This window comes from Streptopelia decaocto (assembly GCF_964273445.1).
Source record: "Streptopelia decaocto genome assembly, chromosome: 2".
NCBI classification, from domain to species: Eukaryota; Metazoa; Chordata; class Aves; order Columbiformes; family Columbidae; genus Streptopelia; species Streptopelia decaocto.
Genome location: NC_138655.1, coordinates 89,128,748 through 89,156,312, shown reverse-complemented (window position 1 = coordinate 89,156,312; position 27,565 = coordinate 89,128,748). Strand labels below are relative to the sequence as shown.

At 46.1% G+C, this 27,565-nt stretch overlaps 2 protein-coding genes across 4 annotated transcripts in view; one reads left to right on the top strand and one right to left on the bottom strand.

Moving 5' to 3' along the window:
- Positions 1 to 17,090, top strand: part of SLC22A23 (solute carrier family 22 member 23) — a 118,579-nt gene extending 101,489 nt beyond the window's left edge. For all 3 annotated transcript variants that reach the window (XM_082044817.1, XM_082044816.1, XM_082044818.1), the window contains 4 exons: positions 1,858 to 2,090; positions 4,698 to 4,730; positions 6,558 to 6,681; positions 12,689 to 17,090. In XM_082044817.1, coding sequence (XP_081900943.1) covers positions 1,858 to 2,090; positions 4,698 to 4,730; positions 6,558 to 6,681; positions 12,689 to 13,046 — 748 coding nt within the window. In that variant the 3' untranslated portion in view covers positions 13,047 to 17,090. The remainder of the gene's footprint in view (positions 1 to 1,857; positions 2,091 to 4,697; positions 4,731 to 6,557; positions 6,682 to 12,688) is intronic.
- A 1,358-nt stretch (positions 17,091 to 18,448) lies between these two features.
- On the bottom strand, positions 18,449 to 24,610 carry PSMG4 (proteasome assembly chaperone 4). The gene is made up of 3 exons (XM_082045148.1): positions 24,348 to 24,610; positions 24,134 to 24,209; positions 18,449 to 18,709 (listed from the first exon to the last, which is right to left on the bottom strand). The coding sequence occupies exons 1-3, from the start codon at positions 24,531 to 24,533 to the stop codon at positions 18,588 to 18,590; spliced, it is 384 nt and encodes a 127-aa protein (XP_081901274.1). The 5' UTR covers positions 24,534 to 24,610; the 3' UTR covers positions 18,449 to 18,587.
- Positions 24,611 to 27,565: the final 2,955 nt, after the last annotated feature.

The window sequence follows — 27,565 nt, the reverse complement described above, 5'->3', positions numbered from 1 at the left end:
TTTGAGGAAATATAATGGCTTTCATGTTTGTTTTTAAGGGATGGAAAAACAACTATAGAATGTTAAATCTATTATTCTTGTTAGATGAGGCTATGCTAAATTTTTGTAGCATGGAACATAGAGAAGGAGCCTTTTGCAGGGATTTATGAGACATCAATGGAGATAAATGTATTTAGTTTTTAAAAGCAACTGTTCTGAGCTGCTCAGCAAGTTAAGATGATAGAGTAATTCTTGGAAAAGCAGGCTGCAAAGCAAAGTGCAGATGATACATTAATTTAGTTTATAGGTCATGTCCTAAATAACAGCTTCAGCAAGTGTGTTTGCATGCACAGAAGAGAAGGTACACACTGTTTAACTTTGCCCTCTTATTAAATATTGTTTTGCTGACTAATATTTCAGTTATGGGAGGTGTCTGTTATAATCTAGATATCCAAAGCAAATGACATTTTTGTATAACAGCAAGTACTTGTGCTGGGTTTTTTAGAGGGGAAGGTGTTTTGTATTGAGGGTTTATTTTTGAATTGATTCTTAAGATTGAAAGAGAAATTCCCCAGGCTGTCGTGCACTCGGCAGTTGCATACTCCCCCAGTTGTTTCTATGTTTGTATTAATATCCAGTTTACACTGACAGTGCTTCAAATTTCTGGTATTCAGGAGGATAGAGGTGTATCAGTGTAATGTACCTGCCATTCATTTTTTGGAGACCTGGATCCATGCCTGCTGCTCTGTCAGGCACAATTAATTTGTGACATGAGGTTTGCCTGATCTAAATGCCAGAGAGGCAGGAGGCCTTTGCTGGCAAGGGTGCTTGTGCTGTGATTTGGGGCACCTGGGAGCAGTGACCTCCCATAGCAGCTCTGCCACAGTTTTGCACTATGTCACAGGTGATGCTGGGGTTTTTCATCTGACTTCTGTACCTCTAGATGCCTGCTTTCCCTTTTCCCTCTTCTTTTCCCTCTTCTTTTCCCTCTTCTTTTCCCTCTTCTTTTCCCTCTTCTTTTCCCTCTTCTTTTCCCTCTTCTTTTCCCTCTTCTTTTCCCTCTTCTTTTCCCTCTTCTTTTCCCTCTTCTTTTCCCTCTTCTTTTCCCTCTTCTTTTCCCTCTTCTTTTCCCTCTTCTTTTCCCTCTTCTTTTCCCTCTTCTTTTCCCATTGAATGAATGCAATGGAATGGCAAGATATTGATCACTGGCATCATGAAGAAACTTCTTTTAAAAGAAGGGGAGACAGTTGCTATAAAGGGTGGTATATATATGTAGATTGAATTATAGGGCTTATTGTTTCATAATTGTAATAATCATCACGGCACGTGTGACTTCAAATATTTATTTTTACAGGGTTTTCAGTTGGAACAGGCTAACTTGGGAAGTGAGATGCAAACTTTAGTATGACCAGATGCCATGGGCAGGAGGGTCTTCTTGGAAGCCACATGTGCATTGCACAGTGTTTTGCTGTCCGAGCACAGAAACTGCTTCTTCACAGCAGCACTGGCTCTGTGGCCGTCAGCAAATGCACTGGAAACAGAGAGATGTACTTCTCGAGATAGGAGAGTTCTGAAATACTTTGGGAAAACCAGTCACACACCTTATAATGTCACCTGTACCCAAATATTGAGCAGCAAATGAAGCCAGTAATTTGCAAATGTCTGGTTGAACAGGGGGTTTTCTCTTGTTTCTTTTGATCGTTGCTTGTTTTTACAGTAGCACCTAGAAGTCCGAGTTGAGTCTTTTGCACCAAGTGTTGTATTCCTGCAGGAGAAGAAATTCTTCTGGCGTTAATGTGTTCCTACATTGAATTACATTGCAGTGTATGGCTGCCTTCTCAGCTGTGATCTCCTCTTGCCCTCTCGTGTTTCCCCTAGGCTGACGGGTTACGGCATACACCACTGTTTTGCAAAAAGCATGATGGGGCACGAAGCAAAGATGGCAATTACGCACAACTTCTATGCGGACTACTACACCATGGCTGGGATTGCCCTGGCATCCTGCCTGGCCATGTGCCCAGTGGTCGGGTTCCTGGGGAGGAGAGGAGGACTCCTACTTTTCATGATCCTCACAGCTCTGGCGTCGCTTCTGCAGCTGGGCCTTCTCAACTGTAAGTTGGAGACAAGAGCTTTTCAGGATCACATGAGTTTGACATGCAAATAAGGGACCAGAAAATAGTGGTATTTCCTTTGCCTTTCTCAGATTTGACATGCCAAACACCTGCTTAGTTTAAGAAGCTGGTTTGGCTTGAAGGATTCCCCAAACAATTGTTGTCTTAGGTTCATTAACAAAAGGCGCTGTGTTCTGGATGAGTCGCTCTAGTGAAGCTTGTTGAGCATTGGTGCTGCTTCTAGGGCTGGCACTTGGAAAAAAAACAACCAAATAAAAAAAATGCTTTTAATTTTATTTCAGTGAAATAGCCTCTGGGGAAAGAACTGGATAGGGACTGGGAAGGGAAAGCTTTCCCACTTGAGTCTGCTTCTCAAATGGCCTTTAAGCAAAACAGAAGTTAAAGATGTGGGTCCTCTGCCTGCTCTTGAGCATCTTGCTACATACAAGTAATATACAGGTAGCATGCTGAGAAATCCTACTTTTGACATGATGGGTATGTATAGCCCATGTGAATGTATACACATGATTTTGAGAGGTGACACAGCTTTTCAAATGGGTTGTTCCTGACAAAACCTCTCCTTTGCAGAGGGTGACTTTTCTCTGGGTCTTTTGAGCTGCTTCAGTTGTTAAAACTGCTACAGAAGTATGCCCTTTCCTTTTTTTATTTTATTTGAGGAACTTGATGGATCAGAGGTGGGTTGAAGCAGAGGGAAGGTCGGGTGTCCTTTGCCACTCACAGTTGCCAACCATTAGACCCCATCCCATGAAACCTTACCCCAAGGAAATGGGAAGAAGGTCGAGATGTTTTGGACAAACTGGATATGAGAGAAACACCAGGACACTGGTTGTTGCTGTTTTTTCATTTCTAAGTTTAGAAATAATTAAGGGCTTTAATGAGGGAGAGTTTTTTGCATTGAGGATGGAAAGATTTCACATTCCCAGATGCTGAAGGCAGCACCGAGCCAGCAAGACTTGTCCATATTTAGAGACCATGTTTCCTGAAAGCGTTTACTAAATTAACCTTCAGTGAACACACTATTTGTGGGTGTGTAGAAGGGAAACAAGGAACCTCTTTCATGACATGGAGGAAACTCCAGAATCCTGTGTGTTTGCTTCCAGCTTGGCACAGATGTTTACATTTCCTTGGAGCACACATTTGCCATGTCCAGCTATCCTAGGTGAGAATGGCAGAAGCCCCCTGGCCCCATCTCGTCCCCAGCCCTTTGACAGACTGTGACCATTCACATGCAGATGCATCGTATGTGTGTGGGACCTGCCAAAACTGAGTGTTCTTGTGGTGGTGTCCATCAGAGTGTCTCTACACTAGATTAATCAAAGTTGTTTTTTTTTTTTTTTAAGGAGGTCAGGTGTTTGTTAAAGCTGTGGAGGTAATAAATATGCAATTGCTTAGTGGAGCAGCCATTAGTCTGCTCCAGAGCCATGAATATCTAGTTGCAGTTTTTCAACAAGAAAAACAAGATGAGAGAGGTGGGGAGTAACACCCTGTAGGAATCATTACCACCTTTTCCATAATGAGTTTAGGTGAGTTTGTGAGCAAAGTTTCTAAAACTGAGAGGAGCCTTGGGCTCTAGATGCTTTCTGCTACATTAGCACCTAGACTTCTCTCAGTGCTGTGTACCCGTCACTGTTCTCCACTCTGCCCTCGATCCATTATTTGTAAGAGGAGGAGGGAAAGGCAGCCTTGAACTTTGGAGCAGTTCATCTCCCCCCACTCTAGACCATCCCCCCTTTCTTCCTCAGAAGAGCTAGACAGTGTTTGGAGAGAAACAGTGACCCTGCTGATTATGAAATCTGTTACAGCCTCCTGCATGTTTTACTTTAGCATAATTTGGGTGCAATTAGCAAATACAGTCAGAATTTGAGAAGGAAGGGGAGCAAGGGAGAGGGGTATTCTCCATCAGCAGCAAACCCGCAGCAAACATTGAGGCTCGCTGTGTTTGGGCCTTCCTCTGGACACCAGGGTGTCACTGGGAATGTTGCAGGAGCCTGGTGGGAGAGCACCAGCAGAACTGCACCCAGCTCCTGCCACTGCCCTTCTCCTTGCTGCCCAGTACTGCCATGCACCCCTTTGCAGTTAGGATGTATGGCAGCTGGTGGTTAGTGTCACATGTGGACCACCAGCTCAGGGTTTTGGTGAGGAAAAGGATTTCCACCTGTGCAAGGCTGGTGATGCCCAGAGTTTTGCTCTCAAACTAAAGCTCTGTTGGCCACTCCCTTGGGGCTGCAGCAGGAGTGCAGCTTCTTTTCTCCCCCTTCATTAACAACAAAGAGGCCTTTGTGTTAATCCCAGTGGTAGTTCTGGGGCTCTTAAAAATGCTTTATCGCTGTCTCATTAGAATGCTGTCCTCCAGCTGAAAGGGGCCTGGAAACATGGGTCCTATTTGGTGGCCATGGGAAGATGTGGCAGTCATGACATGGGAAAGGAGAAGTATATAGGGGGCTGCAGGGTATGTGGGATTTACCTTTTTTTTTTAATTCCTTTTTCCTTTGGATAAATTGCATATGTAACAACAGTGTGTTTTTATTTTCTCTCCCTTTCTCTCTTATTTTTATCTCACTCTAACTTCTGTGATCTTGGATCCAGTGATTGGAAAATACAGTCAACTTCCAGACTCAGGTATGGTTTACAGACGGGTCTGCATCAAGCCCAAAGCACTCATCTGGGAGTGGGTGCATGCAAAAGGCTGGGGCCAAAGGCCCCAGAGCAGAGTTGGCACTGCAGAGGGGTGCGGGGGGAAAGCCCCCTTCTGTGCAATGCCTGGGGACCCGGCTCATAGTCAGGCCTGTTTGTTTAGTTGCAGTGTCTCAGTGTAGCATCTTATAGTCTGACTTGCCTCTGCCTGTCAGGAGAGGGTGTGGAGGTCCCCTGAAATTTATTTTTAGATATAGGCCAGTGCTTTCTCCGAAAGTCTAATTCTCAGAAGCAATGTTGCCACTTTGATCTTTTCCGTAAATGTCTGAGATGCTGAAGTCTCTTCTGATAAGGAGAGTTAGGCACCTTCGAAAATACTTCCCCAGGCACCTTATCCCAGCCTGAAGTACTGTAACAACAATGCAGTGACAGGCTACAAGGGAAGAAAGTTTACTCTTCTAGATTTGATATAACACACCTGTCCTTGCCCAGCTTTTCCAAGGTTGGTTCTGCTGAGCAGTCACAACTTCCTGTGAGGTCAGTGATGCAGCCTCGCCACCTATGCAAAAGTTGCCAGGGAGCCCCAGACATCCTTAGTTTGCAAGGTGCTGTGCTCCCATCCCTACGTGCTGGCAACATTTGCTCTCTGCTTCAGACTTGGGTTGCATTGTAGAAAGGGCTTAGACCTGAACTGGCTGTAGAACATTTGTGGTAGTTGTAACCTAAAAGCCCATGAATACCTCTTGCTCTTCTGACAGCAGATATATTCAGCAAGAACAAAAGCAGGTGTCACTTTTCATTGTATCCAATTCAGAGAGTCCACCTGCTTGGGACTGTATGCTGATGAGCAGCACATTCTCCAGGCAGATTTTGGGACTTGGCTGCAGGAAGGTGGGGGAGGTTGGCTGCAATGCTCTCGTCATTTCCCCAGCACTCCCATCAGGCACAATGTGTTCCCTTCATATGGCACAATAGTCTCTGCAAACACCACGACCTTCTCACTGGCCTGGAAGGACGACGTGAGCTTGTGCAACCCTGGATCAGATACCCTGCCCCTGCCTGCAAAAGGTGGTGAGCAGGGATCAAGCAAGGGATATTTCATCGTTGTGGCCAGGAGACAATTTCCTTTAGCTTTGTTTAGATTTACAGGGGTTTATCCCCGTGCTTGATAGATACTCTTCACTCTCTGAAACCTTGCTGCCATCCAGCTGTGAAGTGATAAACAGCCTTGCTGGGCACGGTGACCTAGGGGAGTGCTTCACCGTCCCCCCATCATCAGCTTTTCTCACCCAGAGTTGTCAGGCAAAGGCTGTCAAGCTGGGGGTTACGACAGAGGCTGCAGACTGGTCACATGCAGGGACTTAGCACAGAGATGGGAGAACTTTTCTTTCTTTCACCTCTTGTCCTGTGAGCCTCTCCAATGCCAAAGCCACCAAGTTGTATCACATGTTTGGCAACTTGATGAACACTGCCTGCCTCCACTTGCCTGTCATATGTGGGAGGGAAGTGGCTGGTGCCTAAAAGGCTGCCCAAATATGTGTTTTTTTCTTGGGTTTTACCTTTTTGTGGTGGCTGGGCATAAATAATTCAGAGAACACTGTCATTTTTGGCGTGGCATTATGGTTTTTTTCACATATGTTTGTGTCTCACGTGCTTGAGGAATGGGTTTTATAAATACCAGTTTAAAATTAGCATTACAAAAATGACTCATTCTTTTCTAGGGAGAATGAGTAACATAAACGTGTTTTCTTGTTTTCTTCCTTGGAAGTCTGGCCTCATTCGCACTTCTTATGAACACACTTGTCTTGACAGGTATGAGTGACAGCGTCAAAGACAAATTCTCTACTGCGTTTTCCATCGTGGGTATGTTTTCTTCGCATGCTGTTGGAAGCCTCAGCGTGTTCTTCTGTGCTGAAATCACGCCCACAGTAATCAGGTGAGACATTGGAGCCCCCCGCTTCAAAAGATGGGGAATAAATTCTTCTTGTTTGGTTGATAACTGGCTGTGTAACAACACATTGTACAGCATGGGAAATCCCCCACAAATTGAGACCTCACAGCAATTTTCAGGCCACTCTTAAATTTAACGTCCTTGCAGTCAGTCTGTCTCAGTAACTGCATGTCTGTGGTAGAGAGGCTTTGTTTCCAATGGCTCCACCTTGTGTCCCATCATGCTGCTCATCAGCAGGGCAGGCATCGTATGAAATGCATTTGTTTGGAGTGCGGTATGGTCTTAACTGCTTAGCTGAACCAGATTGTGGGGTTGAACTGTGTTATTGCTTCGCTTACTCTGCTGGATTTGTACCAGCAGTGACCATGTGAGTCTCTGGCTTCGTACGAAAAGAAAAATTCCACAAGTGTGCAGAGGAGGGCATAGGTGCACGCAATTCCTGCCTCTATAGGGCAGGTTAATGGGGCGAACTTTAGGGGTGCTATGGAAAGGAGGTGCTGCAACACGTAGTGGTAAATGCTTTTGGTGTGTATAGGTGCCCTGAGAGTCTGCAACCCTGCCTCTCCTACAACACCAATGTGAGGGGTCTGCCTTTATTGCAGATAGAGTCATCTTTCTCTTTGCACCCACATCTGCCTTAACAGAGGCTCAAAGTTTTTCTAAAGAGCAGCACTTTGATCCTGGGCAATAGTAGGAATCAGGCAGATGATGTTTGCTGGGGAGCTTCCCATAAAATGTCTTTGTATAGTCAGGTTTTTATACCATTTTATGTATTTGCTGTTATCTTTCACAGCACAAAGGTTGTGCTTGTGTGTTCTGGATTATGCTTACAGCAGTGCCACAGCAATTCAGGAGTCTGCCCTGACTCCATGGAATTTCCCAGGAATGTAGGTCATACGGGTGGAAGGGAGAGAGAGTGGAGAAGATATTCTTTTTTTTTTTTTTCCCCCCTCCAAATTATATGCCTTTTCTGTACATTTGTGAAAGTATTATAGCAACTACCTGTTTGAGCAGCCAGAGTCTCCTTGATCTATGGCCTTTTCTTCCAAGCTATCTGACTTTGTGAATGTATTTTACAGATAACATTATTTCCACAGGGAAAGACAGTGTGAGTGGTGAGATTATACAGCAGCCTGAAACACTTAACAGCTATTTACTTATGTGTGTGTCAGTCAATTTGGTGGTTTTATGCCTCTTTAGTTTTCTCCTCATCTCTGTTTGAAAGACATATAGATAAGGAATTGGCCACATCAACCAGAAGAAAATCTGCCAAGTAGGGTGAGGTGTGCAGTGTGAACTTAGCAAGCTTTTTTTTCCTTAAATCACTGATGTTGCTACAGTAAAGGGGACAAAATCCTGTCAGGGAGCCAAGATTCTGTTTCCCCTGACTGTGCGGGGTGACACCAGCCAAGTGACAATAGCTGGATATGCCTCAGGCTCCCTGCTTATTAATAGGGATGATGACGTTCTGCAGTGCTTTGCAACCCTACCACCATGAAGCCCTTGAAAAGACTCACTCAAGGCTGTGATTAGTAGGTGGAGCTCAGGACTGTACATAAACCTGTCGCAGGCAGAGGTGTGGTTAAGCTGCCTTGTGTCTTGCATTTTGGTGGGCTGCTCCCTCATAACCTGTTCTCCAAAATACTGTCTCAGATGTCCTTTAGTGTTTCAGGCCATCTTAATACACTTTTGCTTGAATCTCGAGGAACTTTAGGAAAAGGGAGGCAGAGAAAGAGCTGAGGCCATCTCTGGGATTTCCCTGATCAAATCCTTTACCTGTAATCTCCCATCCCTGAGCATGTAGAACAGCACTGCCATTATCAAGGTAGCAGTGACGTGATGACCAACCCATGGCGCCTGTCCAGCTCTACTGCTGTGTTGTTGAGATCAATGGTTACAGGAGCATAGAAGGAAAACAGTCACCTTCATCACCAAGAGGTGTGGCTGGCTCCCAAGACACAAAGGTCCTCCCCTGTCACATGGTCCTTTGTACCCTTGAACTGAAGCCCTGTCTCCTAGCACTAGGCAGGAGGCCTTCACCAGAGAGTTCTATTCCTTGCAACGGGGGTTTCAGTTCAGAGCTCTGCTGATAAGCCATCTCTACTAATCTTGATGGGAACACCACTATGGGTTGCACAGCTGCTCAGTAAGGATAGGCTGAGGAAAGTGTGATGTGTCCTCTCCCTGTCCTCTGCATGCTTGGTTACTAACAACTGGAAAAGCAATCTTGATTTTATTCTTCTCTGTGTCCTGCTTTTTCCCGCACCCAGCTGAAGAAATAAAGAGCAGGCAGCGATGGCTGAATTAGGAGCTTAACCCATCTCAAGCCCAGTTCCAGTGGGGTGCAATGCTATTTACTGGGACCTGAACCAGGCCTGGTTTTTCAAAGGCAGTGCCTTTACCCATGAGGCCAAGGGCATCCTGGTGTGTACTGAAGGTCTGGCCTAGGACTGGGCTCACAACAGGATTGCTTATGTTATAGGAAAGGCAGGGAAAAACATGAAGGTTTCAAGGGACTGACTTCGAGAAGTGGCTGACCTCACTGGACTAAGCCCTGAAAAACCTGGTCTAAATTAAGTGTTGGCCCTGGTTTGTGCAGGAGGCTGGAATAGGTGCTCTCCCAAAGTCTTCTCCAACCTGAGCAGTTATTTGGTTCTTCTGTATCTGAGCCATACCACATGTCGACCTGTTTCCTTAAGATGGACAAATGGCTACCAGAAGACAGGATTAGCGTTTCTCTCTTCCTCTAAGCAGCACTGGGCACATCACCCTTCTTAGGTTTAACCTGGTTCACGCAAAGGATATCAGTGAGGATATTTTGCTGTTGTCTGAAAAAATACTGTGGCAGTGAGAGAGGAAAATCTCCCTTGTGATCAGGGAGGCCCTTTCTGAGAACAAAATTTTGGGCCAAGGTCCTTTTGCGGTTCACCAGTGACAGGACCATAAGCCTCACATAAACCACCCTGCCTCACTGGTGCTGGGTGAGCAGGGGTCAGGGAAGTGGCTCTGGTCACCCGTGGGGCCATGTCATGGGAAAACCCCCCAGAGCAGCTGCTGCTGGGAGGTGGGAGGGGAGGAGCGGGGGCTTGTCTTGGGTGCCAGCAGCCCTGGCGCTCCCTCCCTCAGCCCCACTCTGCACCTCGGAGCCTGTTTGAAATACAGACACCAGCCCCTGCCATGAGAAATCTCATACTGAGGAGCCGTGTCCCGAAGCACCCCGTGTGTTTTTTGTTTCCATCTGGTGCCCCATGGCACCTGTGAAAAACACTGTGAATTATGAAGGTGCTGCCTCTCTTGCCTTGTGCTTGTTTTCCTGGTATGCACATGAACAACAAAAAATTCCTGAGAGTATTTCCCGTTTTCTGTTTGTTGTTGTTAGTTTTCTTTTGTTTGGTTGTTTTTTTTTTTCCATTGTCATATTTGCAATATAGTCAAACATTAAAAATAATCTTCCAGGATGCACACCAAAATGTATTTTTAACTCTCCTTCTGCCAGGTTTTGGTGGTGCTGGATAAAGTAACGCTTGCTCTAATTACTGACGTCATATGGAAAAACTTTTCTTTTTCCCTCAGAACTGAAGCTGCTTGACCCGTAATGACAGAGGCGTCTTTGTTGTTGCCTTTTCCTGTTTCCTTTCAGCTTGCTTGATACCCTTCTACAGCGGCTTTTAAAACTCACCTCAGGTCCTTCTCGGGGGTTGAGACACAATTTAGCTGTAGCAAACACGGATGTAAATTGAGCCGGGCTTTTGTTGCTCCAGAGCCAGCTTGGAGAGTGATTTGCCATGTATTTGGGGCTGGTTGTGTCGATTACTTATGTGAGTGTATTAATGAAGTTGCAGGGAGGCCAGTTGCACAATGGCCGCATTCAGCTGGGTTCCTAAATTGCCATCGGAGAGCTGGCAAGTTTTTAATAAGGGCTTTTTGCAGTATTTGGGGAAATCACTGTTGTCTGTGAAAGATGCTCTGCCAATCGGGAGGATTAAAGTGTACATACATGAATTTTTGATCCAGTCAGTGTCCCAAGAACATTTTTTTTAAATCTGTGCTTGCTGCCCTTTAGCTGTCAGTTAAGCAGCAGTGGATTTTGTAAAGGATTTGGTGAGGATTGGCTTTAACATGGCGGTTGGCTGAGTTAATTTGGTGTTTGAGGGTTTATAGTGCTATAATTTCTAGTATGCCCAACAGTCGATGAATGTTTTTTTTCCAAGTATTTAATGTAAAGCAGTTCATTTGCCTTCTGTAGTTGTCTTCTGTAACATCCAGTTTTTGTTAATAATTGCATTTCTGCTGCTGGGCTTGGAAAAAAGGCTCCTGAGCCCATCTGGCCACCAGAGGGTTTGGGAATAGATGGCATCTCCCAGAGGAAATGGAGGAATCATGATACCCAGGCAAGCTCGGTGGGGTAGTGGAGATCAGGGTACCAGCAATTAAGCTCATGGTGACACCTCCCTCTGCAGGCGGCAGGGCCTTTGGAAAACCAAGGGCAAGCTGCCGCTCTCAGAGATGTTGCTAAAATGGGGGCGATGAATTGAGGGTGACGCTGTGGCAGGAGGAGCAAATGGTCTGCCCTGGAGAGGGCCTAGAGAGGCTGTGATGAGCAGGAGGGGTTGCTTGCATAGCCAAGCATCAGGAAGGAGCCCTGAATTTGGCTTGCATAAGCGACATTTATGCTTGTGGTTGAGGGGAGATGAGGTTATTTTCATGCTTGCTTTTTCTTTTTTTTTTAAGCTTTTAGTGTGTTTTCATTTTTTTTCATGTGTGTGCATGTATGGTCTCAATATACAAGCACATTGTACTTAATAAATCAGCATTTGTGCCATAAAGAATGTTTTATAAAGTTACCTATTTACAATTTAAGCATTTGACCAATGTTAACCTTGTCATGACCCCTTTCTGTGACACAAGAATACTCAAGAAGAGTAAGAGAGAATGAAGTGAGGGACCTATCTCAACTTGTACTGTGAGTTAAGAGAAGGTCTTGGAAATTAATCCCAAGCTCTTGTCATCCTATTCTGACCACTAGTGATTTTAGTGTGGTTTTTTTTTTCTTTTCCTGAAAAAATGCATGTTATTACAACATCAGTGTGTTGAGAGGTTCCATCCACCACAAATTTTTGTGGGGATAATGCTTCAGCACTTGGTGTTTACTATAACAGGTTGAGGCAGTGGCCTGTAAAGTCCTTATCTTCTGCTTCTTCTGCCTCCACTGCTGATTGATGCCAGATAGAATCATAGAATAGTTTGGGTTGGAAGGGAAGTTCAAAGGCCATCTAGTCCAAGCCCCCTGCAATGAGCAGGGACATCTTCAATTAGATCAGGTTGCTCAGAGCCCCGTCCAGCCTGGCCTGGAATGTCTCTAGGGATGGGGCATCTACCACCTCTCTGGGCAACCTGGGCCAGTGTTTCACCGTGCTCACTGTAAAAAGCTTCTTCCTCGTGTCTAGTCTGAATCTCACCTCCTTTAGTTTAAAACCATTACCCCTTGTCCTATTGCACCAGGCCCTGCTAAAACGTCTGTCCCCATCTTTCTTATAGGCCCCTTTTAAGTACTGAAAAGCCACGAAAAGTTTACTTCTGCACCTACTGCTTCTTGGTGTGTTTTGTGTAAGCTGAAGAAGGCTCACAGGTTAAGCAAAATCTGGTTTTCCTTCACTGCATATGGGAATACCTCTTCTCCTTATGTGGAGGCATTCATATGGGTGTGAAAAGATAACTTCAGTGAGTAGAGTCATTTCCTCACACTGAGGCAAACAGTCAGCAGTGTTCTACAACCGCAAAGCAATGTTAAAGCATTAACAGTGCAGCACAAAAGCTGTGAGCAAACCAGGTTTGCCTTAGAGATTTCAGGTGCCCAGGTACATGCCAGACGGGGTGGGGGTTGTGGTCTGAGGGCCTGTCATGACTGTGGGCTCCCCAGGGCAGTGCCGATGGGGCTGTGCTGGCCGGAGCAGGCTGTGGGGCCGGGTTCTCACCTCTGCTGTGTTTGCAGGGGAGGTGGGCTGGGGCTGGTCCTGGCCAGCGCGGGCTTCGGCCGCCTGACCGCCCCCATCATGGAGCTCCACAACCAGAAAGGCTACTTCCTCCACCACGTCATCTTCGCCTGCTGTACGCTCATCTGCATCATCTGCATCCTGCTGCTGCCGGAGAGCAAGAACCAGAACCTGCCCGAGAACATCCCGGACGGGGAACATTACACCCGGCAGCCCCTCCTGCCGCACAAGAAGGGGGAGCAGCCCCTGCTCCTGACAAACTCTGAACTCAAGGATTACTCCGGCCTCCACGACTCAGCAGCTGTGAGTGATGGGATCTCCGAGAACACCACTGCCAATGGGATGAAGTCAATGTAGCTGGGTGGATTTTTTTTTCTTCCTTTTTCTTTTTTTTTTTTTGGTTGGGTTTGGTTTTTTTTTTTCCTTTCTACTCTCCTATTTTATTTGATGCTGTTGTGCAGGAGGAGCAGCACTTTGGGCAATGGTGTTTTGCACAGGGTTTACAAACCAGTGGTGGAGCAGACACAGACTTGGGGGAATTCAACTCTGCTGCTAAAGCAACTTTTGGCATCTTCAACTGTTGTGCAGACTGCTCTTGAAAAAGTTACGGGGGAAAAGACTCATCTGAGAAAAGACCTGGCTGAAGGTAGCCCTTCAGAACTCTTTTTTTCCTGCCATTAAATATGTATATTTATTTTGATTTATTCTCAAGAAGCACTTTATTTCCTTTTCCTTTCATAGATCACAAAAATGAAGCCATCTTATTATAAGAGGTGCAGCCATTCCAAGAAAGAAACCATGGGGGGGTGTTTTCTGTTTTGTTTTTGTGTTTCTTTAAAGGAAAGAGGGATCCACTGCAAAGTTGAATTGACTGAAATTTAGACTTGTGCAACATTCTTCTGCCTGTCTAGAAAGTCCAAGCGCAGAGGTTGCCTGCTGTGTTTGTATACACCAAAAAAAAAAAAGGAGGAAAAAAAAAGCAAAACCTGTTGTGACTCAAACTCTGACTGCATTTTAGGCAGCTTATGTTTGTTTTTATAGCCCATGTGCACTTAAAAGTTACTTTCTAAATTAGTACTTTTCTTTTTTCACTAAATGCAGTGAAGAAAATCCTACCCAACAAGCTGATTTTTCAATGAGGATCAGCCTTCTGCATTTTAAGAGTCTGTTTATCTATTTTAGACAGTTCTGGCTGGTGTTTAATCGCAATGAGATGTAAATGGTTTGACCAATGATGCAACAATTAGTTTTGCTGAGAATGGTTTTAATTACCTGGAGGCCCAGAATCTCTGAGCGACTGCTCCAGGAGAAGAGCAGGAGCAAAACATAGGGATCTGTACTTTGTTCCAAAAGGTGTCACAGCTGGGGTTCCCACTCGTGGGAAATGGATGTCCTGGCATTGCCTTGCCTGTTTTTAGAACCAGGGTTCAGGTTTTCAACTTCAGTGGGAAAAATACTTAAGTGACTATTGGAGATTAATGAATTGATAGTGTGTGAATAATGAATTATGGTCTGCTGGTGGCCATCTTGGGGTTTTAGAGATGTTTTCTGGTTCTGATGCAAGTATATGCAGTGAACTCACCCAGATTTCCCCCTTCTCCAACTGCTCTTGTAGGGTTTTCATTCAGAAAAAAATAAAATATACGTAAATTGGATCGATCCTACTCGAGGCTAAGAAAAGTGAACATCCAGTTTGGCTCCCACTGTGCAGGTAGCACTGTGATAGTGGCCACTTCTCCAGCCCCAAAACCAGCTATTTCCTTTGGCCATCAGCTTTGGGTTCTCACTATGTGAATATTGTGAGGATCTAGTTCAATGCAAGGACTTAGCAAACAAACAGCTTTCTTGCATTGTAGTTAACCTCCCTGCTCTCCCTCTCTCTTCTCCTTTCTCACTCAGGCCATCCATTTAGTGATTGCTCGGTAGTGCAGACGTTCACACAAACAGAGCAGCAGGATGTCGATGTTGTATCGAGTGTCCATATGATTGCCACTTTGTTTGATGTACATCTTGTGTTCGTACGCATGGAAAGTGCTCATTTGCACTTTCCTCCTCTACTTTCCCTTCCCCCTCCTCCTTTGCTGTATATATTGTCGATTAACTACTGTACCTAACAATTTCCATCCTCCATTAGGCTGCCGATGTCCTCATACAGGCCCCAATAAATCAGAGATACATGCTCCCCGGCAGGTGATGCAGTAAGTAGCACAGCCTCAGATGCTGATAAGTGCAAGGGGACAGGTAGACCTGCAGAAGCAACAGAGATTGTTGTGTTCAGAGTAACAATGTTGTCCTAAAGCTGCTAATTTTTGCACAGAGGATGTGGACATTCAGGTTCTTCTTGAGCCTGCTAAGAAACACTGGACCAGTTGATGGTAGTTTTGTCCGAAGTCACACTACTATTTTTTTTTCACCTTTGCTAGACTTGCTACGACAGCAAGAGCCTGATCTTCCTTACACTTGAGTTTTATTGTTGAGCTTGAGTGCAGCTGCCTCTCTTTTTGTTCCATGCTGAGATTTCTGCAGTCTGTGTTCACCTAAGGAAAAAACCCAGGCCTTCCCCTTTCATGCAGTATTCACGTGCCAAATTTGTGCAATAACTTTTGCCTTCGACATGAGATGCTTGTTGCAAGCCACACATGTTGGGGTGGGGGGAAAAAAAATTAAAAAGAGAAAAAGTGGGTTCACAACAAAAAAAAGAAGAAGCAAAACAAGTCTTAATGGAAAAAAGGCCTGAAAGCAGAGGAGCATGGGCGAGCAGAGAGCGGCGTCCTACCATCCATTGTGCCGTGGAGCCAGCAGCTCCTTCCTGCGTGGTCTCTGTGCGTGTGTGCTCAAGCTACGGTACGGCTCTGGTCAACCATCCACAAGCCTATTAAAGCGGCTGCTCCCAGCACTGCCAGCCGTCCCGGTGTGCTCACCGCTGCTGTCCACAGCGCTTTGTTGTTTCCGATTCCAGCGGTGGCTCTCTGATGACAGAGGGGCCCAGGGAAGAGAACGGTTGTTTAAACATATCAACCTTTATATGTTAAACTAGGTGACAGGTACAAGCGGCATTTTTGTTTTTTAATTCTTATGAATTTAACTTGATTTGCTGCTTTTTTGCTTTTTCTGCCTGAAACCAAGTAGTTGGTACTGATCTTCTGCCACGTGGGGAGCCCCAGCTTCTCAAGTTGGTTTGGCCCTCTGCCTCTGTCATGACAATAAAACACAAACTGACTTCCTGCCTTGGCAGCTCCAGTTTTGCTCTTTTTCCTGAAACAAATCTGTGATTTATGTGTTTTTCCACACACGCACACAGAGTTGGAAAGCTTTTGCCGTGTGCATCTTGTGCGGAGGAGTCGGGTACCAGGTGATGCAGTGGGGCAGGGAGGCGGAGATGTTGGCCGAGCTCTGCCTAGTCCCACGGCAGGATGAGGCTCTTGGTTGGATGCACCATCAGCTCCCTGGCCACGTCCCCTCCGCAGCCGTCACCAGAAAAGGCTTTTCTCAGGTGGCTCTTTCTGGCCGCCACAACAGGGGAAGTGGTCAAAGCTGCCCTGGTCCATATTGGCCTTTTTTCTGTGAACCTTCCGCAACCTCTAAGCCCATCAGTGGATTTTTTTCTTTGGGTTTACCTTTTAAGGGCTTTCCTCCATCTTTGTAAGTTTAAACAAAAATGTGAAAGTGACATTACGCTTGATCTTGTTTTGGCTGCTTGTGGGGTTTCTTTGTTGGTTTTATTTTGTTTTGTTTGGGCTTCTTTTTCCTTTTAAGGTTTCAGTACTGCTTTCATTGCCAGAGACACTGCAAACAGATAACACAGTTCCCTGTTTGCAGATGTTTTGTGGCCACTCAGAAAGGGAGTTGTATGACTTTTTGGTTTTGTTGAGCAGGCTTTTTAATTTTTTTTTTTTTTTAATGGAAATACTTTACTTAACTGTTGCCTCTTCCCGGAGCCAAACACTGAAGGTCACCAAATTGGAAGCAGAAGTGCCATTAACGGAACTCTGTGAATGTCAAGTCAAGTTGCGCCTGTAGCTGGCACATAAGACAACACTATTAAGTGGGGGGATGATCTCCCCCACTGTAACTCTTTTTTTTTTTTTTTTTTTTTTAAATAAAATGACAAACCTCATTTTAAATGTATTGTGTAAAATGTTTCGGGAAAGGAGTATGGTGTGTTATGTCTAGTGGGTGAGGCCTCCCTCCCCATTTCAGTTTCTGATGAAGTTTTAAAGAATCGTGTTACTGTACGTTTTGATCATGAATAGTCTGGTGGTGCTTCCTCATAGCACAAGCTTAAATCAAGTACTGAAAACAGTCTTACAAGCTAAATGTCTGCATGATGTTACATCCGTTGTACCTACTGAAAAGAACTTTGTATGTAAATGTACAGAATAAAATAACGTTGTCCCATCAGTTTGCTCTCCTTGGTCTGGCTCCTTCGCAGTGACTTCTGAAGCAGCCCGGCAGCAGCTAATGCGACACCTCAGCAAACAGCCCTACCCTCTTCTACAAACAGAATGAGCTGATTTTAAATCAAGCTAATTAAATCAGCACATTGATTTGCAACAAATTATCCTTTACATTCAGTCACAGAATTGTTCACTCCATTTCCCAGGTTATGTAAACTAACAAATGCCATCCAACAATTGCTGTTTGCTCTTCTGATCCTGAACTGCAGCCAAGGACCGGCAGCTGTTCCCACCAGGTAAGGAAGGACCCTCTGCACCCACATCAAATCTGCAAGGTGGAAGCCAGTGGGTGTTCAAACCCCTTTGAACAAGTGACTCAGCAAGGGTTATGCCTTCTGCAGCAGCAACCTCTCAGGTACAGGTTTTAATTGCCAATCATGGCACCACAGCAAGGTAAGTCCATCACTTCTCTGCAGGTTGTTAGGACAGTTGTCCAGCAGCAGCACTAGTAGTTTTTGTTTGTACCAGAAGCTTATGCCTGAGTTAGGGCTCAACTTGCAATGCAAAAGAAATAACCTGGACTTGCTCATCAGGTTGTGAAGCTCAGTGTTCCTCCAAATTGCTGTGAATAATAGGTGGTGGAGCATAGCACAGCACATATCGACAGCTGCAAGGAGCCACTGTAGCCGGCTTGGGTTTTTTTGGTATGGTTAACCTTTAGCTGCCCTTTTTGTTGAACAAGATTGCCCATGGATCTACCTCTGAAAGGATACCCGTCCAACCTAAAAGCAAATCTAGAGATGTAACAGCAGGATTATTTGCAGTGGTGGTGTTAGCAACTGCTCTGATTTTTCTAATGAGTATGCTCAATTTACACACATGATGTTCTTCTAGCAGCCTGACAGATCTATGTATTGCTCCAAAATTCAAGGTGTGCTTTTTCCTTCTGTATAGCCCTCATGGATGTACAGAAAACTCTTTGTGAAACTCTCAGTATTCTCAGTGCCCAAGAGATGGAAGGAAATAGAGTGTTTAGCACTAGTACTACAACCACCAGGGAGTAGAAAAATAAAACACAGTAACACTTTATGGTACAGCTTTTCAATACTATAAACGTGTGCTTTTTTGGGGTTATTTTATTTGAACACTAAAAGCTGCTATACTATGTCTAATACTAGTACATAATAGATCAATTGTATAGGTAGAATTTAGAACATTTCCCAGTAGATCCCAGTACTGAATGCAGGGCAGACACTGCACACACTTTCACGATGTTCTCACATTGCAGCATATTCTCTACTCACGTATCTCCTACTTAACAGGTTAGTAAATTTGGAAAGAAAATCTCCAGGCTCAACTGTATTTAGGTCCAGCTATATTTAATAACAACTGCAAATTCAATCAAAACAATACAAAACAAATATACTAACAATGTCAGTGTGAAAATTGCAATTGGTTTTTCTAGAACAAAAACTTCAGGTTATTTTACAATGACGCAAAGTCAGAACTTCTCTGGAAAAGCCATCATTTCTTCTTTGATCCTGTTTTCTATGAGTAAGGTGAAGTTGCTGTCTGTGTTTTGAAGATTGTAGCTGACAAATATCTGTTTTTTGGTCTTGCTGGCTAAAACACAAAACAGAATACTCAGCCATAGTTCACTCATATAAAAGTGATGATGGTATTCAAGCAAGCATTTTAAAACGCTGCATCATGTAGATTTCTGAGACAACATTCTCCATTCCTGCTGTGCTGGACCCAGCTGTAAAGGAATAACAGAACAAGTACCCAAGCATTGGCACATCACTGAAAGGGGCAACATAAGGCCGGTGACTATGAACTAGTTTTTGGCCTGATTCAAAAAGCCATTAGTCAGTGGAAAACCTCACAGTGTTTTTAGGGGGGTTTGTGTGCTTCTTAAATACAGTACGGTTTAAGCGAAACTACAGACCATATTGGACCCTTGGCACTGAAATCTAGTTTCTGGTAAGTCCATGCTATTTCTATGGTAAATCTATGTTATGAAAAGCACAGAGTGAAAGAGCACAAGAAAGTGATTAGGCCCCAATTAACGAAGTTCTGTTTTCTTATAAACCCCTAAAAAGGCCCCCCAAAGTGCGCATCACTCTTGCCTAAGCCTAGTCTCAATAACTGTATTTCCTTTAGCCTTTATTTATATGGTGTCCACAAACACTCCAGGAGGCTGGAGAGCCTGGGTTGAACATGATGAAGCCAAGCACAAGTTCCAGGCTACTGTAATGACAAATACCTCGAAAGAGGTGCTATAAAATTAAGAGCTGCCTTCCATGACAGAGCTAATTAACAGTGATCAAAGTGTCCACTGGGACAGGAAGACAATTATCAGCCCAGACCGGACAACACCAAGAAGTGTTTTCTAAATAAAATGTAATCCTGCTACCGTACAATAGTAATACAGCAAATTGGTAACTGTCTTTATACAATGCTAAAACTAAACTTTGTGAAAGATGTAAGCACAAAAGAGGAAAAACAGGCACCCAGTTTACACTGAGTTGTGTAAAATAGCAGACGAGAAATGGTATTTGGGTCATGAGATATTCCTGGCAGGGAATGAGCTGGGAGATGATGATCCCGGGGAGAAATCAGATGGTTATGCTGAATATTCAAAAATATCATCTGAATTTTTAAAATTGAAAATAGATACACCAGAATTCCTAATACATCAATCCTTTTTAAATGGGAAAGTTAACTACAGAAAAACCTATCCATACTATCAAATGTACTTAAACAGCACTTTTCAAGCATTTTCATTATGCAAATCAATTTCTTATTTTCTGTTCTAACAGGTTACCAGCTTCCTGGCTCGGCAAGTAGAGCTGCTTCTGAAATGCAAGGACTCATTTGTTTTATAAAACCTGGCACTACAAAACACCGATATAATGCAGCATGTTGCTCTGATTGCACAAATTACTGCTTGGCACCAGATTTTGTGGTAAAAAGCAGTACGTTTTCCAAGTGCTAGTGCTTCATCGTCATGCCCTAAATGAATGCAATGCTAATTCTGAAGTAATTAATACCTGTGTCTTATGCAACAAAGCTACATTGTACACTGCAGTCAAAACTCCAACTTCTTAACTACACTTGCATAAGACCTGGCTGAGTCTCTGGGATGCTGTTCCAGTTCCCGGGAGCACAGCGGATCCCTCAGGGTTGCCTGTGCAGGGGAGCTCTGCCCTAAAGAGGAGACTGAGGGGTGACCTCATTAATGTTTATAAATATGTAAAGGGTGAGTGTCACGAGGATGGAGCCAGGCTTTTCTTGGGGCAATGGGTACAAAGTGGAACAGAGGAGGTCCCACTTAAATATGAAAAGAAACTTCTTCTCAGTGAGGGTAACAGAGCACTGGAACAGGCTGCCCAGGGGGATTGTGGAGTCTCCTTCTCTGGAGACATTCAAGACCCGCCTGGACATGTTCCTGTGTAACCTCATCTGGGTGTTGCTGCTCCGGTGGGGGGATTGGACTAAATGATCTTTTGAGGTCCCTTCCAATCCCTAACGTTCTGTGATTCTGTAAAGGGCAGCTGGACCTCTTCTGTCCCCACTTCCCTGCAAATTCAATGGGACATGTGGACTCTAGTGGGAAGGACAGAAGCAGGCAGGTCTTATGTCTCCAAGGAAGACCATTTGCACCTTCAGACCAAAGCAGAAAACTGCGAAAGACAAAGACAGGGCTTACCTAAAAAAACCTCCAGCAGGGCTGCTTCCCGCTGACCCCTGTTGCTCCAGCCTCTCAAAGCACAGGGCAAGCCTCACTGGCAGCCCATCGTTGGAATGTGCTGAGTGCCAAGAGGCTCCACAGCAGCACAGACCTGCTCCTATGAGATCATGGATGCAGTCAAGGCCCAAATCCTAGCTTGGAGAGGAGCCCGGTGAGAACAGGACAGAACAAGTGTTAGGTATAAGCTTGTAGACCATTAGTGCTGGGAAAAGACTCAAAAGAAGAGGTTCAGATGATCTTCAGCAGTCCCTACAGAGGGGAGATGAAGGCACAGCATTATTGAGTAGTTACTATGGCCAGAAACACTGGGGTTTCAGGATATGCAGGTAAGGGAGGCACTAGCAGACAAGACTTTCTCATGAATCGGACTCTGCTAACCCACAGGAAACAATCTTCTAGGATACGGGTTTCCTGACTAGTGAGACACATCTCATGCTAGAGCAATCAGAGAGGGTGGTGGGAAGCACTCCCTGCACCTGATACAAACAAGTGTAGACATAAATAGCTAAAGAGGAATAGGAACATGGCAAATATGTCTTCAATAATGCAAAAGAAAAACAAACAAACCACAACACACTGAAATAAGGAAAAAGATAGAGTCAGTACACCAAATACAGCTGTTCTGGCTAGGACCTGCCAGGCTACAAAGACAACACCAGGAGAACATGTACAGACACGTGGGAGTGCCGAAACTCCTGCTCCAGGGCAAGGAACCTGACATTGCAGGAACAAAAGGCAAGTGATAGAATGTGACTGGGAAGTATAAGAAATTTAAAAAAAACATGTTCAAATGGCACCATACGCTACTCAAGTTAGTGCCTGCGAAGACCAGAAGGGAAACAGCATGGAAAAAATGGTGACGGCGTAGGAAAAATAAATAAATAAATAAAAAGATACTGCCTGCCTGAAGATTACCACATGGCAGGATGGTTAAGAAGGCTACCTTGGAAGTATAGCTACAAGTCAGACTTCGCTGTGAACAGCAGCTCTGTTATTACAAAATTTGTGGTAATACCAGGGAAATCTCCCAGAGGAAAACTTACCAGTAGCAGCAAAGCTTAGTATTTCTAGTCAAGGCAGAACACAGATTTCCTTACCAAACACTTTGTGAAACAGAGAAGATACAGAGATCCTTAATTATGATCTTGCAGATCCACTGGTTTCAGGAGAATAAACAAGTTGGAATAAGTGACCATGAGCCAACTTAAATTGCTGTACTGACAAAACCAAACCTAAAAAGATTTATTTCACTTCTTAAATCTCAGTTATGATCAGGTGAAGAGAAACCATGTAATTATTCAAATCAAAAGTGTATTATTGACCTTCCCTCTTCAGCCAAAGGTGAAAAAGATCTACAGGCCTTCGTCAATACAGTAGACCTTAAGCAGGGTAGTAGGAATGAGAATTACGTCTATAACAAATATAAAAGAGACTGACCAGCTGGGAAAACTGTAACCCAGATGTTAGATGACATGGATAGAGGAATATTGCCCAAAAGCCAAGCTGGGCTGCAGCTTGCACAGAAAGCTTAAGACAAAATAATGAAAGACACTTTAAGCACAAAGAAAATAGGAAGGTGCATTATGCTCCGTGAATAAAGAGTAACCGATTTCCCAGTACCAGGCAACACTATCAGTTCTCAGTAACAAAGTATGTGAAATTAACGTAAATGAGAAAAGGACCTTAAAAAAAAACAGGCACCAAAACTTAGACCACTTATTGGAAGAAAAATCAGGTGACCTGGAGAGCCTCTGTGCTACAACACTGCAAGAACTAATATAAGAAATAACAAGTTATTACTGACTCTAGCTATGAAATCTGTAATAAATGTTTAAGAGTGAAGATAGCACACATGCTAAAAAAAAAAAAAAAAAAAAGACAGGAGACTTAGAGCTGGACTCCAATGCTACTCAGCTTAGAGCAAGTTTCAGAAGAAACTAGTAATGAGGGACCAAAGAGAAAATGGAATAAACTGTTGCACTTTATCAAAAGTAAACCCTCTCTGACTACATTTTTACTAACTGGCTTCTTAAGAATAATGCACTAATTACACCTAAAGAAACCATGTTATGCTGTACCTCATAGAATGATTGCTTTAAGTGGAAATGATCAAACCTCGTATTCAGAGAGAGGGCTGCAACCAGGTGAGACTGCAACAGTGGTTATTAAAAGATAAAAGTTATCAGGATGAAGAAAGGATACTAGTACTGTTCTTCAAGGATCAGTCTCATGAGCAATTCTTTTCTTATATACACATTAGTGGCTGGGGAGAAGTAGGTGTAGATTTGTGAAACTGCCTGACCATACAAACTCAGGACAAACTGCCCATAATGAAGATCAGCACACAGAAAATGAACAATTATGTGGCTTTTCCAAATGAAGCAACAAAAGATGAGACTGAGCAGCGTAGCATCTTGCACTGAAAACCCAGTAACAAGTACAGTTCACCGTTTGGAGGTGCATCAGTTACTGGTAGGTGATGAGTATCCAGCATGATGCAGCTGTCAGAGATGTGAGGGTACCAGGATGCATTAGGCCAAGTATTTTTTTAGAGGTACAGGGGTCTGAAAGTTAGCATTTGGATTCAGAAATCTGGCTACATCAGCATTGCACCAAGTATAGCAGGATACTCTACACATGCTGAAAATTGAGACATCCTGAAGTGCTGCAGGGACAGTCAGATCAAACACTGGCATCTGTGAGATGATGCAGGACTTTCCAGGCCAGGACTTCTCAGAATTTGGTGGCTAAAATGTGCAAGATGTGGAGAGGTGTGGATTCGTCTTTGGGCAAAATCAACGTCTCGCATGCTGGCCACCCCACAGCACAGAAGCATAGAGAGGAGGTCACCGGAAATCTCACTCGCAAGGATGCGCTTCCCCTGCCTCGCACCCAAAGCCAGGGTCAGGATATTAAATAACACGCTTTTGACAATGCTCAGCGTGCCCTGAGGCAGAGACCCCACCAGCTGAGGTCAGGCAGACGTGTACACAGCTGAAAGAAAAAGTGAGTGGTAAAGGAAACTGCCTTGAGCCTGCACCGCCAGGAGGATCCACGGCCGGTCCGCAGACAGCGGCTGCTGCTGGGCCGGGGGCGGCGAGCACCGCATCCCCCTGCGCCCACCCACGCCGGGAGTGGTGGCTCCAATGCCACCAGAAACAGCTCTACCCGGGCCCGACCCGTGTGTTTCACCGCCCCCCGCCGCGGAAGGCGACATGCCAGACCACCCCCGCCGCGCCGGATCCGTCCCCCCCACCCCGGCGGGAGCGCGCAGACACCGCGCCCGCACCTACCCAAGCGCTGGGCCAGGCAGGTGGAGGCGGTGTCGGAGGGATCCCCCAGGAGCGAGGCGGCCACCGGGATGCTGTCCTGCAAGCGGAGCACAGCAGAGCGCAGGGCTTAGCCCCCAGCAGAGCGGGGCGGGAGGCAGCGGGCACCCCCCCCCAGCCGCCCTCCCGCTTCGCCGCAGGGTCCCGGCAGCCCGGGAGAGGCGTCGGGGACACTCACACGGGGGCTGCACATGGCGACGGCCAGGCTGGCCAAGGCGGGCGCGGCTCCCACCCAGAGAAAGAGAGAGTCCCGCAGCCGCATGGCGTGGAAGTGCACCAGCTGCTCGCCCAGCCGCCCGCTGAAGTCGTGCAGGGCGATGCTGCCCGCTGCCGCCGCCGCTCCCCCGCCGCTTTCCGCCTCCATCGGCCTTTCTCCCGGCGCAACCAGGCCTCGGCACGCAAGGCCCGAGCGGGCGGCCCGCCCCGCTGCCCCAGGAGGCGGTGCTCCGCCGCGCCCGCCCCACCGCTGCCGGTGGTGCCGCCTCCCACCCGGACACCGGCCCCGTGCAGCCGCCCGCCCCGGGCACGCCCGCTGGCACCCCGGTGGGTGCACGCTTCCTCCGTGCAGAGCCCTGCGGGTGTGCACGCACGGCCGTTTCACCCTGCCCGGTAGATGCACACGCACACACGGATGGGTGAACACACCCCGCTCCGTGCACGGCCCCTCCTCGGTGCACGCCTCCTTCGTGCAGACCCCAGGACGTACACGCACCCCTCGGTCTGTGCACAGCCCTCCGAATGCGCACCCCCTCCGTGCTCCCATCCCTCTCCCCGAAATGCACACTCCTCCGGCCCGGTGCACACCGCCTCCGTTGGCCCCCCCGCGAAGAACACAGCCTACTCCCAGTGCACACCCCCTGTGCATGTACGCACACACCCCAGGGCACACATGCAGCGCCCGATGAGCGCTCCCTCCTTGCACAGGCACACACTCCCCGGTCAGTGCACCTTCTCTTCGTTCACGGTTTCCCCGGTGCTCACACCGGCCCCGGGCGGTGCACACATCCCACCCGTGCCCCCTCTCCCCGTGTACACCCGCTGCGCCCTCCGCAGGGAGGCGAGGGGTCGGGATTAAGGCGGAGACAGCCGCTGGGATGGAAAAACCCCACTAGATGGCAGGGGAACCACTGTCCGCGGGGGCGCGGCCAGTAAAACGGGGTCCAGGCGACTCTAGTGAGTCACCCGGGAGGAGCCCCGGGATTTCAGACTAAAGGGAAGGGGCTGGCATGAAGCTGTGCAGCTTCGGAACCCCCGGGGAAGAGGAGGAGGAAGGTCACGGTGACCTTGGCTTCATTCAGCTCTGGGAGTTTTCGGGGTTATGGGGAATCTGCAAAGAAAGCAGGTCAGGTGGGCTGAGCTCCGGAGAATATGGGACCATGAATAATTAAAGGCCCTGCTTTGGGTAGGAATTTTGTGCCCACCACACTTTCACCAGAGCACAGCTAAGCTGGTCATTACTGAAAAGGATTTTCTTTAACTGTGCCGTCTGTTGCTGACAAGAATATAGGCTACAGGCAGCACACTGATGACCATGAGCACTTTACAATTGGAAACATCTGTCTTCACACCATGGGCAGAGTGATCATCCCTGCCCAAGGAATAAGCAAGTTAATGATACAGGCTGGTTTTTAATCACTATTTCTTCTGCCTCCTATTTCATACGTACTTCTAGAAATCAAAATTTCCATTTTCCAAATTCTAAAATTTCATTTTCACATTGAAGAAATGGGGGGGGGGCGGGGAAAGAAGGAACTGTTCATCACTTTTCTTCCCTAAGCCACTCTGGTTCTTCTGGCATCTGCCAAAAGACAAAATCCTCAGCCCTGCTAATTTCTGCCCTTGCTGCCACACCGACACTAAATCCCGGGAGGCAGCTAAGCCCAGCTCAGCTGCCATACCCCAACATCCCATGGCACAGGATCACCTTGGGGATAGTGGGGTGGAGTCACAGGCCACCTCCTCTACCCTACATTTGTCACATGCTGCTCGCACAGAGCATTACGGGATGTATGGTGGCAGACTCCAGCTATGCCTGTTTCTCACCTTGCTGCTGAGACGGCATCAGGCTTGTGCTGACCCCCAGCTCTCCCCCATGCGCCCATTACTCAGCCCATCCCAAACCTTTGCCTCCACATGGTTTGGCCTCCCACAAGGTATGTGCAGAGGCTGGGGCTTGTGCCGGGGCTGGAAAATCAGCCTCTCCCTGTCCCAGTAGCCTGCTGCAAACTGACACTTAACCTGTGGCAACTGTGGAGATGAGGCAAATAAGTGACAAAAGCCACCTTGGAAGGGACCGAATGCTGGCTGTATGCATCAAACACTTCCCTCTGCATTGTGTTCCTTCCTCTGCTTGTTGTGGCTGGGGGCTCACTCTGCTCTCGGGGTGGGGGACACACACACATTGCTAAGGCTGCCAGCTACAACAGGGAAAGATATAACAGGTCAGGACCATTGCAGAAATAAAAGTCTAGGCACCAAATAAAATACCAGCTGGGAGCCATACAGGTGGTGAGATTCCTATGATTAGACACCTGTGGGTAATGGAGGAGATTTGCCCCAGGCTTGCTTGATCAGGGAAGAGAAGCAGGCAATTTTATGTCAGAGTTCATCTGAGCTGCTTTAGATATCTTTTTTTGAGTAAGAAGCATCCCCTCATGACCAATTTCTATTGGCTCTAAGGGAGGTTAAGGTGAAAGGTAAGACTTTGCAGGCAAATTTATTCATGGAAGTAAATACTTCTTTAAGTGTTCAGAGCCAGTTTCTCTGCTACACTGCAACAGAGTTGGCTTGTGCCATGGAGCCTCAGTGGAAGATCGGCTTTAATGAAGTTCCAGCCCAGCGTATTGCTTCACACTAAGCAGGAGTTCAAGCCTCCTTGCATGCTAAGTGCACGCTTAAAGGATCCGCTGTATTGAGGCAAGAGTCTTCCATTTTCTTCCCTGGTCTTACCACACCAAGTACAAGTTTCTTCTGTTTCTTCCAAGGCTGTCTACAGGTTTGCTCCTCCCTAGGGGGCATCTGCCTCTATTTCATCATGCTCTGTTCTGTTCCTCTTCTCATCAGAAATCTTCTCTGAAGTGCTTGTAGCTGTCATTGGGATCCTAGTATCTACAGGCCTCTGAAGGTAAGCCACAGGGTTCCTCTATGCATAAGCAGTTCTATGTATTTAACACTTATCTGTGAAATGTAGCTGGTATCTGCAGATCATGTAAAATCCTTGCTTAAGCTCAGAAGAGGAAAAAACATTAATCTAGCAAGTAAAATGTGAGTGGAGCTGTGCAGAACTAGACCATCAAGTGTGAAATTAATTTCCTAATTACAGTGCTGTAAGGCCATCAGAGCCTCTGCAAAATGAGAGAGGAAAGCTCTCCAGCAGTATATGAAACTTCCTACATT